The sequence below is a fragment of the Opisthorchis viverrini genome (assembly GCF_000715545.1).
Source record: "Opisthorchis viverrini unplaced genomic scaffold opera_v5_176, whole genome shotgun sequence".
Classification (NCBI taxonomy): Eukaryota; Metazoa; Platyhelminthes; class Trematoda; order Opisthorchiida; family Opisthorchiidae; genus Opisthorchis; species Opisthorchis viverrini.
The window spans coordinates 209,722-223,876 of NW_008751834.1; the positions used below are offsets into that span (position 1 = coordinate 209,722).

Here is a 14,155-nt window from a genome sequence, read left to right on the forward strand (position 1 = left end):
TTCGCATAATATTGTCTCGTGTGTTTTAGTCTCTTGAGATCGTTTTGTTTCACGTATTCTTCGTTCACAGCGGCCTACTGCACTCATATTTATGTTCCTTTCCAGCTACTAATTGAATGTGAGATGGCTTGTCCACTCCTTGCCTCAGATTCAGTTGCTATCCGAAAGGTGTCAACCCTTTTGGATGCTGGCTTGTGCCTCAATCACCTGTATCTCAAATTATTGGCCAGCCGCACCACTTTGGGACCCGTATCTGCGGAAGACTTTGCAAACCTGTTTGCTGTCGCATACGAGGACACTTCATCCCATCCGACCACCCAACGGCCATCCGTGGGAACTCCTTCGTTGATTGAGTTGGCTCAAGATCTGCGGAAATTGTGTCAGTGGATTGAAGCTCGTAACGTCCATCGGCTGCACTTGTATGCTGGCAAACAGACAGCTTTTGAAGCCTGGCGGGAGGTTGTGGAAATCGGGGCTGGGGTCCTCACCAGAAACATATCGCTTTCAGAGAGCGCTGCTTCATTCACTTCACAGGACGCTCTGTCTGGTTTAACCGAACTCGGCGCGCTAGCATCTTCATCGGCAAGCCGTCCCAGACCTCGCCCATTCTACATGATTTGCTTAGACATGGCCTCGAAGCTTTCGGAAGAGGTACGTTTTGGAATTTTGGGTATTAATCTTCTATTTGTTTTACCTTTAGGGCCAGTAGGCTCATGACAGCTAATCAATTTACAACCACAGACCCATGACCAGTTTAATTTTGTGGAACGTTAGTGGCGATTTGGAAACCATGGATTTACTTAAATAAAGGACTGTGAAGAAATTTTGTTCATCAGATTTCACATGATTCAATAGTTGGAATTTGTGGAGCCCAAGTAGGTCCTGCACATATCTGGAATCCGTATGGGGTACGAAATAAGCGGTTACCAAGGCATATATAGTTTCGTGCATCAAGTGGAATGCATTGTTGGAGTTTTTCTTTCATTGTACTTTCAGAGTATCCTGTTCGCTTGCTTATCTAGAATGATGTACGTCGCGGTGGTGCGATCTATACTGTTCCGTGGATCAGAGACGCGGTCTATACACGTAAAAAAACTCGCTGTTCGGTTGTTGTCTCCGATGGGTTATTTAGGTCTAATGGGAACATCGACCTAACGATGCTGAGATGCACTAATTGGTTTTAAGAGTCGCGAGCTATCTCGCAAACGGTCAGCTTACTATGCTATTTTGGACATGGTTCGCATGTCAGACGGTCGTCTACCCCACAGATTGTGGGTAGAACCAAAATGTGGACAACCTATGACCTAAACCGAAGGCCCCACTAAACAGATTCACGCGGTTTGACAACTACCGATATACTGGATGGAGACCACTCAACTCAACACTGGTCAGCGTCAATGACAGACAGTCCGCTTCCGCATGGAATCTGTTACTGCTCAGCCACCAGATTTCTACCTTCATCTAGCTACTGGAATAATTTAACATCAGCTAAATGATCGACCATCGCCCCTGATCTCCCATTTTTCGAAACCGTAGCATCAAGAAACGACGTATCTGCTGACTACCGGAGAACCGAACTGATCTTGGGTGGGACTCGTAAAGATTTTGGCAATTGGTCTCGCCTACATCCTCTAATTCCGACAAAATGTCCATACGGTTTCTTGGGGTGCGGGTTTTTATGCTATGGATTCATCTTTTTCCCTCATTTCTTGTTAGTCTTTATTTCCTGATTGTGTGCACCAGTGTTATTCATAGTGAAAGCGATTATCGTTGTTAGGTCATGACGTCACTTTCCTCGGTTTAGAGTTGTTATGTTCTCTACTACTCAGTCAATCAACCTTGGCAGTTATACACGAAATTGAGAAGACAAAAAGCCTTGAGGAAATTATACTGCAGCAACTGAACAGCCAATGTCGAGATTCGAAGAATCAAGAATGGAATGGGACAAACAGTCCAATGAAAGAGAGAGAAATGTTGAGCAATATGTTCGTTAGGAGGAGTGCCTTCTAACAAGAGTTTGATCTGGTGACCTGATACGGTTCGAATAATCAGTAGTAGGTGCGCCACGTTGGACGCAGGCTAATGTTTGGCTATAATCTTTTTGGGGTTTCACCTTAATCTCATAACATTACAGGATTTTCTCATGACAACCAGTTTTGTTTGCTATCGTTGGTTAACCTGACATCGCCGTTCATCCTCCTTTACTTGGTTATAGCTCTGTGAAACAGAAAACACACCATCCACCATTCGACTCCTAGCATCTGGAACACTGCTTCACTTGTCCTCATATCTAACCTCTGTAGAGGTGATGATGCAATGGAATGAGGAGTCCTTTCATCCGGACTACAATCAAGCGGGCTCGCTTCTGATTTCGGTCATTGGACTTTTGACACGAATGATACTTCAATCTAGTATGTTGATTTCCTATTTCTGAGGTCTTTAGTTGAATGCGTGATGTTGGTTATTATGAATAATACTTATTCTTATTAGCCCGTGAAAGCGCCGGTCACTCCGTGTTTATGAGTTGCGGCTATCCTGTCTTGGCCAATAAGTTATTACGCGATACTTGATGTTACCGACCAGATGAACGACGGCTTCAGTCGCGAAACCCATCTTTTGAACTGAACTGGTCGTGCTTAATGCTAAATATCGCATTACAACTGTAGTACTATAGTTGCTTTTAACCGTTGGATTAATGCTTGAGGGAAAACACACAGGTCTCGATTTTTTCGATCACTGATGGTCTTTGGGAATAAAAGCAAGCAGGCTTTTCTTCATGGCATAAGCAATAATGTGACGCAATAAAACTTCAAAATAAGGCTACAACTAACATCCAGCAGGTAAATGCCACAGACTGTAAACCAAGCAAACTAGGGAGAAACAGTTGATCCGAAAGAAAAGCAAGACCAATATTGATGAATGCAAATCACCCAATGGTTAACGATTGCTCAGAAAGACTTGATAGTAAAGGTACACACCGAAGCAGGGAGCTTTCGAACAAGTAGTGAATGCATACAATGGATCTACAAAGACCGGAAACACGCACAGAAGCGTCTGTATGAATTCCGCGAATCTGTTCACAAGGGAAGCACACACGGGGTTTGCGCCGCTGTCCGAATCTGGATGCCATATAAAGGGTCGCATGTAAGCTCGAACTGGTGCGCGAAACAAAAGTTCCTCCAATTATCTGGCTTCGTGGTATGGGTCCTAGAGGACCCAAATGGAACCGTTTCCGTATGTTAATAGTCCAACTGGATGTCTTGTTGGTTTCTAAGCCAGGTGGAACGATGGACCAATTCACGGGGTGTCTTTTCCTCAGAAGTCAAACTGTTCTAAATCGGTTGCTGTTGCGTATATCTTATTAGGAGCGTCTACTAGCTGTCCGTGCGGTGTTCATCAGAGCTCGAGATGGCTCAGTGGTTGAGGTGCGAACTTACTGACTTGAGGATCTTTGTTCGCACTCGACTTGGACATTTCCCTCCGGGTTCGGAAGGCCATAAGAGCTTTCATGAGGCTGCATCCCGCGTAGCGAAGGTGTGACAATAGATCATCCTTCAAGGGTCTAGTTTGTGATGCTGCGGCGCGCTCATTATTATTATTATTTATTATTATTATATTATTATTTTTATTTGTTCACCCGACTTTCTCACTTTCCCAGAATCATCCGCACAGCGAATGCGAGCCAATTTCTACGGTACTTTAGCGCACTTGCTTCGTTTTGGGCAGTTTCTCGGTGAGTCATTTTTTGGTGTGCTGGTTTGTTTTTCTTGTGATGCACGTGAATAACGATGTATTTGCTATCTTCGTCCAACTTCCATTGGTCAAGTAAACGAAGAAAAATACGATTGGATCGACTCCATAAATGATAAAGCAAGATCTCACCTCAGGGCAACATTCTTCCATCGGTTGTGTCTGATTTGTGGAACATCTTTTACTTTTGGCAAAATAAAATTGTACCACTTCGTAAGTGGTACGGCGACAATTTACTTTAACCCGGAGGATGACCGCAGGGCGTACCTTACTTGTGGTGGCTGAGTAATCCAAGAACAAAATGGCAAAACAATTCAAGGTTCGACGGTCGTACTGAAGTTCAGTCCCTACCCTTAACTAACCATTGTTCCTATCATGTAGGCGTCGTGTTGATTTAATCGACAAGACTTATTACGCAGTACTACTCGAATCGCTCATCTTTCAGGTCAACGCACGTCTGAAAGCCAACCAGATTCGAACCGTCGCCAAGTTCTCCGGGGATGTTTGTCCGCAATTGCTAGCGCATCTAAGCTGTCAGTTTCCCATTGGGCAGAGTCGGAAGTTCTCAGGGGTTCAGACACTGCTGCTGGCGTGTCCACTTTCCACTGTCTTCTCACGTGGGATCTTCTTCGAGGCCACACGGTCACACAAATGGCGGTATTGAGTGTGCTGGAATTGATTTTGACCATCGATCGGTCATCGAGGGATTTGTTGATGTTCCTTTGCAGACAGTCTATCCTACAGGTTAGTTCTTGGTGAACGCTTGCGGTTTTGTGTTTGGACGATGGATTTATATCCACCTTCTTGGATATGGTGCTGACCTCTGAAGTCGCTCTTATCTTTGGCTATTTCACCCTTCAGTTCTAATAAATGCATCCATGTTTCGTAAACCTAAGTTATTCAGTGGTAGTAGATGGGTACCTTCTGTTCGGGCACAATTTGTCCCATCGAAAATCCAAATTTTGTAGGTATACAGCTTGTCATATTTCTGAGAACCGTAAAAATAGAGTTTCGCCATTTGATTGCTCTTGGAGCTTGAGGTAGCTCCATAGGTAAAGCGCGAAACTGCTGATCAGAAGATTCGTTATTCGAATCCGACCCAGGCCTCTTGACTGCTCCTCTCTAGGCCTTGGCTACCTCGTAGTATCTCTACCCTCACGTTTCCTTCGCTTGGCATGGCAGATACGGACCGTTCAGGCGGATCGCAGGCTGTTAGCCACACTTCGATAGCATCAAAGCGATGCATAAATCGTCCAGATCTATGCAACTGATTGGTGTACCGTAGGGGTGAACTGTTTTAACCACTCGTTGGCTGATTCCGATAAGGTGATTGGTCGTGAATAGACAGTTTACTTATCCGAACTAGTCATCCGTTCTCAGGAATGCTCTGATAGGTACGGATTGGTTTGCGACACTAAATGTGGTGAACTGCAGTTATTGGATGCATCTTACTTATTGAGTACTCCCGCACCGCACACATTAATTCAGTCAAATTTGCATTAGTTCCATTGTCTTGCGCAGTGGTAACATACGGTCCGATGATGTGTCCCGATGGTTACTTCAGGTGCCAAATACAATTAGAGAGGCTGATGTGGAAAAAATCCCGCTTGATCCTGCATCTCATTACTGTTTCCATTACGAGGTGGTACTCTGGTCTTCATTGACTGATCAGGACACCCACAGTTGTCGACGAGTATTGGAGGCGCGTCGTCTTATGTCAAAATCAGCGTCACACTGGTTTGCAAAACTAATTTGGAAACAGCAAATGAACAGTGTAGGCATCACCTGTCAGGCTGATCTGACTCTACCCGCTTGACGAAATGTTTGTGAGAGGTTCAAGGAAGTTATTCACGCTTAACTATTTCAAGCGTTGGCAGAACTTTCGCGGAAGACACCGCAGTCCCGTTGTAAGACGTTAAGAATGTGTCCGAGAACGAGTTAGCAGAGTCGTAGTTATCGAGGACAAGCGACGTTTCACTTGTCTAAGAAAAAGCGTGGTTGGGCCGAAATGTACATGCAAAGCTTCAGTACGAGTATATAGAACGATTATGCTAGCAAGTTAATCATGTCACGTTAGTAGCTTATGCTTCTTTGCACTTGTGGTACAAATATTACTCTTCATTCCCCATTTATATTTAGGCTGGAGTGATCTGGCTCCTCCAGTCTATCTTGTCCTCATGTTTCTATTTTTGTTGCTGGAGTGAACGATCTTCACCTGAACTGTTCATACCTGTACTATCTTGCAGCAACTTGTGGATAGCATTCCGGAAGACCTGAAGGCTGTTGAATCGTTTTTGAGTTCCGTTGCCATGGCTGAGGATGATGAGCTACACGTCAGTGCGGAAATTGCTGGTGCTGCAACCGCAGCCACTTCTGCATTTCACATGTACCGCGCCAAAGTGGCCCTGTTTTCCCGCCTGGCGACAAGTCTCACAGGAGCAAAGGTATATCTGTGTTTTAGCTCATTTGGTTGACTATCTGTTCATCCTTCCAAAATCACCACCAAAAGTCGCTTGCCATACAACGTGGATTTTGCTGTTCCTTTCTAGGCTTTGCTTCAGTGTGATGTGATCAGCATGCTCACGGCCTGCGCCATCTACTCTGCTTCAACCTTGGCAAACTCATACGCAGACGGTCTTGACTCCTTATACGCCTCGAACTCAGCACTGACCAACGCAGATGTGGAACGCGGGGACTCCAAAGTTTCTCAAATTTTGTCGCGCGTTATGGCAGCTTCGCAGTGCGACAGCACGGACATTCATTTTGATGACTGTTTACTTCACCGGCTGATTTGTGCAAGAAGTGATAGTTCGACGGCAGAGAGCACTATTACTTGGCCCGGAGTTTTACTCCCGGTCGTGGATTTGTTCAAGACAATATTGATCACCTTGGGTATGTGTGGTGGCTTGTTGCCTATAACCGGACTGCTTACAAAAAGAAAAATGTCTATTTCGACCGATATTGGATAGGAGAAGTTCACCATACCATGTCACTGCCATCTGGATAAAAAAAACCTGCTTCAACCCCAGTAATCTTAAGTCCGCCCACACTGCACTCAACTTCAAATGAGATGGAGAAACCGGTAACGCATTCCAGTTACTGGATATTGTAATAACAAGAAACGCTGACGCATCCCTTAAAATGTTATGTATTGGAAATCTACGTGATCAGGCCAGCACACTAACTCCCACAGATTTCTGGACATGAAATAGGTCGAAAAACAATCTTTCAGTGACCGCACTCTTTCGGTGTATTGCTCCCATGCCACCCAAAGGAGTCATGGTTACCCAAGCCTAGTCGAGATACCTAGTTTAGTGTACACGCCCATTGTTACACTACCTGGACACACAGAAGCAGTCACGTATAAATGGCGGTTCCTGTTCCAATGCTCAACACCATAGTAGATTCATCAGTGGTCATTTTTTCGACTCGGTGTCTATGCGAGAGAATTCGTGCGCATATCCCAAAGTGCTTGGGAACGACTGACTAGGCATCTAATCAGTACAATGACCGCTCATCTTATGAATACCAACCATCAAATCTATCGGTGGGATCATTCAGGGTGATTTGTCGTCCTAAGTCGCTTTAAGGACGTGTGCGAAAGAGCATTGAGATTGCCTTAGTCCCTAACAAACCAATCAGATAGTGTCCTTTTTTAGATCCATTGTTAAGCTTTCGGCATCCTATTTCACAGTTTCTAGTTGTGTGTTCCAGGACAGACCCTCGGAATCATATGTTCGCAAATCGCTGTGTTATGGATAATTAACCAGGAGTCATCGTTTACTGCTTGGCTCCGATACTACGCACCAAACGTATCGATCCGGTTTCATCTGCTGCAATTTTCTCGATTTCCATTTATGCACCAATTCTTTCGGTGTCCACTGCAGGTCCTTCGCATGTTTATGCCAATCAGCAAGTTATCGGCTTTCTATATGCCCACTCGGATGCACTGTTGGTTGAGGAGACAGTTTTGGGCAGTGCTTTGGTCCACTTTTTGGACCGGACAGACTGGATGAGTGGAATCACCGGGGCAGGCGGCAGTGTAGGCATTGTTTGGCTCATGCAATGGCTCGCTGCTCAGACAAACTTAGTCGAGCTTTTCGCACTGGTCAGCAGGACTGAAAAAATCTCAACTGGGATGGACGAGTGAGTTTAGTCTCTGATGGCTGTCGTATTTCTGACAACCCATTCACACAAAGTACTCGTGCCTCAGATCCGAGCTTGGAGGAGATTTTGTTCTGCTTGAACCATTTTACTGTATTGTTTACACCTTCATCCACGTACACCCTACTCGGTTATATGTAGGTTGCGCCAAACAAAATATCAATCGAATGATTGTAGGAAAGGAACAGGGCAAGATCAACATGTCTGCATCAGGTTTTTCTAATGCAAGTCATACGCAAGATGCTGTAACTCTTGTAATTCGTTGCCTAGACGCCCAAGTCGTTTTATCAGTGCTACCCTTGCACTGGTGATAAACGTCTGCAGCGTTGTCACCAGCCTATGCATGACAGGCAGTCGTTTTACTTTATTGTCGCTGACGCATGAGACAGTTAGCAGACAGTGGTGATCACATACGACAGTTTTTTACCACCTCCTTCGTCCAACGACAAACGTTTCTCTCCATAGTGACCTACTGCCCGAAGTGGATATCGATCTCTTCCAGCCTATGCTTGTGTCTACTGGCGTCATCCTTATTCGAAGAGCTAATGCTCTCAGGGACGTGCAGAGTGCTGTGACCTAGGTGTCAATTGATACAGACACCCACTCGCTTGTCCCGAGCAAGCTCTTGTATGAAGTTACCAGTATGAACGTCGGGGATAACCGTGTGTGACGTATTTGTCAGTTTCCATCCCGGCTAGTATTTGGTTTGTTTGTCAATGGTTGTGCCGAGTGCGAAGTGTCCCCCCTCCAACACCAATGGCGATACAGATACCCTGTCTCTCACAGCTTTCGGCCTGTGATGTATGGGCAAACTTGCACCGATAGGTGGTAAACTTTGGCCGTGGTAAGTGTGAAGCCTGGAGGCGAGAAAGTGCCTTAAAGCTAGATAGGCTATTACGGTAGCGAAACATCATTTATGAACATTGATGTTGTCTGCCGGTGGTGATGATTCCACATGGACTTCTCCAAAGCACTAATCTGTGGATTTCTGCTTGTACAGTTCCTGGGACTTCTATGGGTTGATAATTTGCAAACAGTTGATTGAACGAGGTGGGTACGTACCCGCTTCTGTTAGTATCCTCTCCGCTACCTGTTCACTCTTCACATCTCAAAGTCTGCCAAAATTTCGGGTACGCCCGATTTACTGACGGTTGTACCGACTGAATTTCTGGAGAATTCGCACTGGACCGCTGGGACAGACTGTGCGTAGCCCGTCGTTCAATTTTTACCCCAGTTTATGTTTATCTGAGGAGCTCCTGGCAGTTAACTTCAACTGACCGGGATTGAAACCAAGGCTTCTCTCTGTGATATTTCCATTTCCACTTCAGATACTCCATAATTCAGAGTGAAGTGGTTCGATCTCGGATTCTGCGCAACTCTGTCAGCCTTCTGCCAACTCTGTTGGCTGAACCACAGCCTTCCGCGAAACCTTTGACCGGTGTCTCCAATCAGCATCATCATCTCATCTTTGACCACATGCTATGTCGTACCCAGCAACTTAATCTTATTCGGCATCTCGTTTCCGTGTGCGTGGCGAGTCTGGACCGCTCCTCTTTGGATGCTTCGTTACCTGTTCCGTCAAAAAACATTCAACCATTGTTTACACTCCTCCAAACGAGTGACCAAGGTACTTTATTTGTGGTAGTTTTCTATTTAAACCTCTCTCTGTGCATCTGGGTAACTTTCGCCGTTTCACCTTGTAGGTGACCCTAGTTCTGGCCATGTCCAACTGACGTTTATTTTACATCTGGTCTCATGGGCATTGAATCAGTTGGTACGCGTCGAAGATCTGTGTGTGGGTCTGGCCAACTTGAATATATTTAACAGTTCGGGGAAGTTGGACGATGCAGGTTCAAAGTCGCTCCAGCTGTCTTCGGAGGAATCCCCCATCCGTGTTGGATGCCCGGTAGTAAGGCTTCTTTTGGTACGTCAGAAATGGTTTCTTCTCGGTGTTTATTCACGTACTCAACGAACATTGTGGCCGCATTTCAGTTACTCACGTTACTTGCCTATTGTTACGCCTGAATGTGTTAGTTGGTATGCAAAACCTTTGAGAACGTAGCGGTGGTTGCATCCCACCTGAGAATCTGTTCCCCTGTGGTCTGTACTTATTGAGCAAAACTGAAACCTGGTTGGAATTTTCGTTTGGACGATATACCATCCCAGCAACCTTGGACAGGTCCAAACACATTCCTTAGATTTTCCTTAGCGATTTCAGAAATTCCTGAAAACCCTGCAAAGTAACCTGTATATCGGGACTGGTGAAACGACCAGTCGAAATTGGGCGATCCAGCGCTGATATTGATGCAAAGCATATCCTAATGTAGCGGTTGTTAGTTACCTGATCTTATTAGAGAACAGCTTGAAGGCAAGTCTGCCGAAGCGGCTAAAACGATAAACGTATGATTACATAACAAGTGCCCGACAGCAGTACTGGCCAAAAGCGGCCACGATGGATGGTGATCTCACCGAAAGCAATTTACCGTACTGCAAATATACATGTATTTGTTTTCCTCGCTTGTTTTGTTACCATACAGCACGCACGGGTACGTAGCGACGACCTGTCAATGGACCAGCTTCGTCAGTCGTGCACACTCCTTTTCTCCAGTGTTCCCCGCCTGGTCAGTTCTTCTACGCCGTAAGTTTTCTAGTCCTTCGAGAAACACTCATTTGCAAATCAATTTGGTTTTCTCGAGAGACTCAACTGAATCTCTCGTTTATGATATTCTACAACTGAATGTGCTGCACACAGGCCACCTCATGTTTCAATTGGCACGATATTCGAGATATCGCAGTATGTTTTCATAAAGGAAACTACTCACAAGGTTGCTGAAAACTCTTCTTGTCCTTATTTTGCTGTTTAGCTTTCTACAACTGCATTGATAAGCTTTGCTTGCACTCAGTCTACCGTGTTAACACCTTGCATGAATCACTTACGAATTCCTGAGTGGGTGATCTACCCAAGGGTATAATTCAGCGTCTACAGTAGCGTGATTGTAATGTCTGTTTGTGGTGACAAATAACGACAGGCATGATGGTCGGGGTTTTCGTTATCGGAGTCGTTTGTTTCAGTGTATTCGAACGACAGCGTGGCGGTTGTTGGATCCGAATACGCAAATATGGGATGATTTACAGACAGGCTGTTGCAGAATTGTCAGACACATTTGAGTTACGTTACAATTATAAGAAGATAAGATCATCTTCAGGGCCTCGGAACTCAGATGCTGGTCGATTGTGTGCCTTCAGCGAAAGCCTGTGGCTCAGAGGTCTATCCAAAGACACTGGAGTGGAATTACTAACGTGATTTTTTAGGACGAAACTTTGTACCTTACTCGCCTCTCTACATGGATTTTGTTCGTTGGATCTTCATGTGCGTGGAAAAGACTCTTTGTTAGACACCCTCCATTTCAGCTCACTAAGTATACAGTCCGCTAGTGGTTAGTCATCTTCGTGACGTAAACGTCCAAAGTGTTCACTACCCCAATCAAGCCACATCACTGGTCGCGTTTCTTCACACTATTCTTCCTTCAAATGATTCATGGTAGGCGCAAGATTACCAAACCCGTGCACGTTCATTGGGTGCGTTTTCTCGCCTTTGACTCGCGTATTCACCTGTTACGTCTAGACTTTCAAATAAAGTATTGAATGGACTAAAGTGCACTGAAATTCAACTCCACTTCGTTCGCTTAAGTGGGCGATGTTCAGTAGAATGCCACTGTTATTTTTTTTATGTAAGTTCCTTTTGTCTTCTTCCAATTCGACTCCTATCCAAAATGATAAAACTTGATTAAAGTATCGAGATTCACGGTCGCGCCATTGCCGTAACTCTGTTGTTTCCCTAACTGCCTTCTTCCTCCGCCAGTTTTCTCGGACTTGACTCCCATCACCCAGAGACGGAGTTGCTGCGCAATTGTATCGCGGTTGGTGTCAGTTTTCTTCGTTTACAGTTGAATTCACTTGTTAGTAAGTTCTTACCTACTTACAGTTTGTGATTCTGTTCGCATCAACCAGAGGCTCTACGCCTCTTTTTACGAAAGCTTGCGTCCTGATAGCTTTTGAGTTTTGCCCTTTAAATGTAGATGATACAAGGTTTTCCCAATTTATGAAGACCTGTTATTCGATCCCACCGCCCTCTTGGGAGATCATTAGCACTTGTCTTATCTCTATCTCTCGTTTGCTACGCTTGCAATTTGTCTTGAGCAGTATTACCCACATCTCGGAGAACTTATGACACAGTTAGACATGAGGTGTGGTGTTTTTTTCGGTACATACCTACGAACCATCGCTCTTCTGACCCCACTTATTCCAAGCCCATCGTCAGCATTTACAACAGCACTTCTACATGATTGTCACTTCAAGTTATTTGTGAGGAAAAAGGTGGCAAGATTCTTTACTGGCCTACGGCAGACATGTATGGTACCTACGCCGTCAGCACTCAAAGATAGTTGATGGAAATTCACTGGACCAGTTCCATTAAACAGATGTTTTTGGTTTTGCGTTTGAGTGTTCCCAGCTAAGCACGGAATCACATGAACTTGACCCTAGAATGCTGGCTGAATTTTTATCACCAAGGCGTAGTTGAGCGTCGTTGGTGTGTTATCTGCATGTTGAGTCAAAGTTCTCCAGCACATATGAACTCTAGTTAGGGGACTGACTTCAAATTGTCTATACTCTATGTATCACGTGTACCGTAAGGCCGCGTTTGTGTTTCTGGTTCACACAGCCAAGTGAGCACCGGAAGGGAACTCGTATGATTGATCTTTACCCATCTCTGGGGTGAAAACTGTTATTCTTTTCTGTTTGTGAGCTGATGGGCTTCAAAAATTCGGTATGCGGCCAATTAGAATTCATTCGTTTTCGCCGAACCAACTGGCCTCGGTAGCTGGTGTGATTTGCTCTCGGCTTCCAGGCTTCCCCTCGATTGCGGGTTTCTTCGCTACTTACTTGTCTGGCATCTTGGGATTTTTCTCTCACGACAACTGCGTATTACTCTCCTAAACGTATTATTTCACCCTAAATTCAAGGTATCTGCGAACAGGGAATTTATGTCTCGTGGCGTTTTCTCAACCACCATCTCAATCGCCCGGATCCTGCTGCGGCCTCATCACTGACACCTCGAATACAATCTGCCACGAAGTTCCCTGGCTCAAAGACGCGACAACCACAAACACGTCGAGTGGATCAAACCCCTGAGTACGGTCGGCTCGCTTACAAACGTGAACTTCCTGGGGCGCATGTTTCTGCAGACGAAAGGAGTGAACCTGAGATAATCAGAGAAATGATACCCTCCCTACTACGTCCTGAACTTCTGGAATCGCTCTGTCAACTTTCCAAGGTAATTCATGCAACTTTTTCAACACCCTAGAGCCGTTTCGAAGTTATAAAAGTTCTGCTAAAAAACTCCGTGTTTCGAATTAAGATTTAATGATAAACGCTGTATAACCGCCAAACATGTCCCTTGTGGTGTGAAGAAGTTCCAGCCCACAACGCGACAAGTGATTCCAATAATTGCCACTTGGATTTTTTATCTGAAGGAAGGGGATTCTTTCCATTAGAATTATGTTGCGTTTACAACGCGAAGTTCCGTGATTTTTGTCCCACTCTGACTCACGTATGCGTGGAAAGAACTTCTTTGCGATTAGGTTCCGCAATAAGTAACAGCTTGAGTTCCCGTGCGATCCGATTTGCAATTTGTTGACCCGTTGCTCTTGAGTTGATATTGTTTCCTGACATCACTTACAGGACGCTTCAGGTCTGTGACTAGGATAACAAATATGCCGTTCTGCTCCTGTTGATTTATTAGCAGATCGATAAAAGGTTAGGGCGGCTGAACCACTTGAGAAGCCAATGTGGGTCACGCCTGTTTCTTTTATTTTATTCATCTGACGCTCCGGTTTTTTTTATTTATGGGGCACTGCTTTCCTAGAGGTTTCTTACAAGAGGACAGTATATGCAGTCGACGTTGCTTTTTATCCAGCTATGGAATCTACTAGTTCTCCTTTGTTTTCTTCACCTTCCCAGGCCTCTTACCTGAAATCGAATCAAAGACTATTCATTCAGGCTATGCATCATCGCTTGGAGCAAATGGTTCCACGGACCGCGGCTGTACTCACCGGCTCCTGATTCGCTGCATTTTTAACGCGTTGTATTGTTTTTAAAAAGCAGAATTTATACATAAATGTAAAGCATTCATTTGATAAATTAATTTTTTTCTCAGTCCCAGTACTTCACGCTCCATGGG

At 44.9% G+C, this 14,155-nt stretch overlaps 1 protein-coding gene across 1 annotated transcript in view; it reads left to right on the forward strand.

Annotated features, from left to right (window-relative positions):
* Positions 1-14,155, forward strand: part of T265_07599 (hypothetical protein) — a gene marked incomplete at both ends in the record, with an annotated part of 53,402 nt that overhangs the window by 31,441 nt on the left and 7,806 nt on the right. The window contains 12 exons of the mRNA XM_009173163.1: positions 106-651; positions 2,216-2,411; positions 3,659-3,733; positions 4,196-4,494; positions 5,997-6,194; positions 6,300-6,642; positions 7,638-7,896; positions 9,243-9,541; positions 9,618-9,823; positions 10,452-10,552; positions 11,777-11,877; positions 12,939-13,249. Of these exons, the coding sequence (XP_009171427.1) occupies positions 106-651; positions 2,216-2,411; positions 3,659-3,733; positions 4,196-4,494; positions 5,997-6,194; positions 6,300-6,642; positions 7,638-7,896; positions 9,243-9,541; positions 9,618-9,823; positions 10,452-10,552; positions 11,777-11,877; positions 12,939-13,249 (2,934 nt within the window). The remainder of the gene's footprint in view (positions 1-105; positions 652-2,215; positions 2,412-3,658; positions 3,734-4,195; positions 4,495-5,996; positions 6,195-6,299; positions 6,643-7,637; positions 7,897-9,242; positions 9,542-9,617; positions 9,824-10,451; positions 10,553-11,776; positions 11,878-12,938; positions 13,250-14,155) is intronic.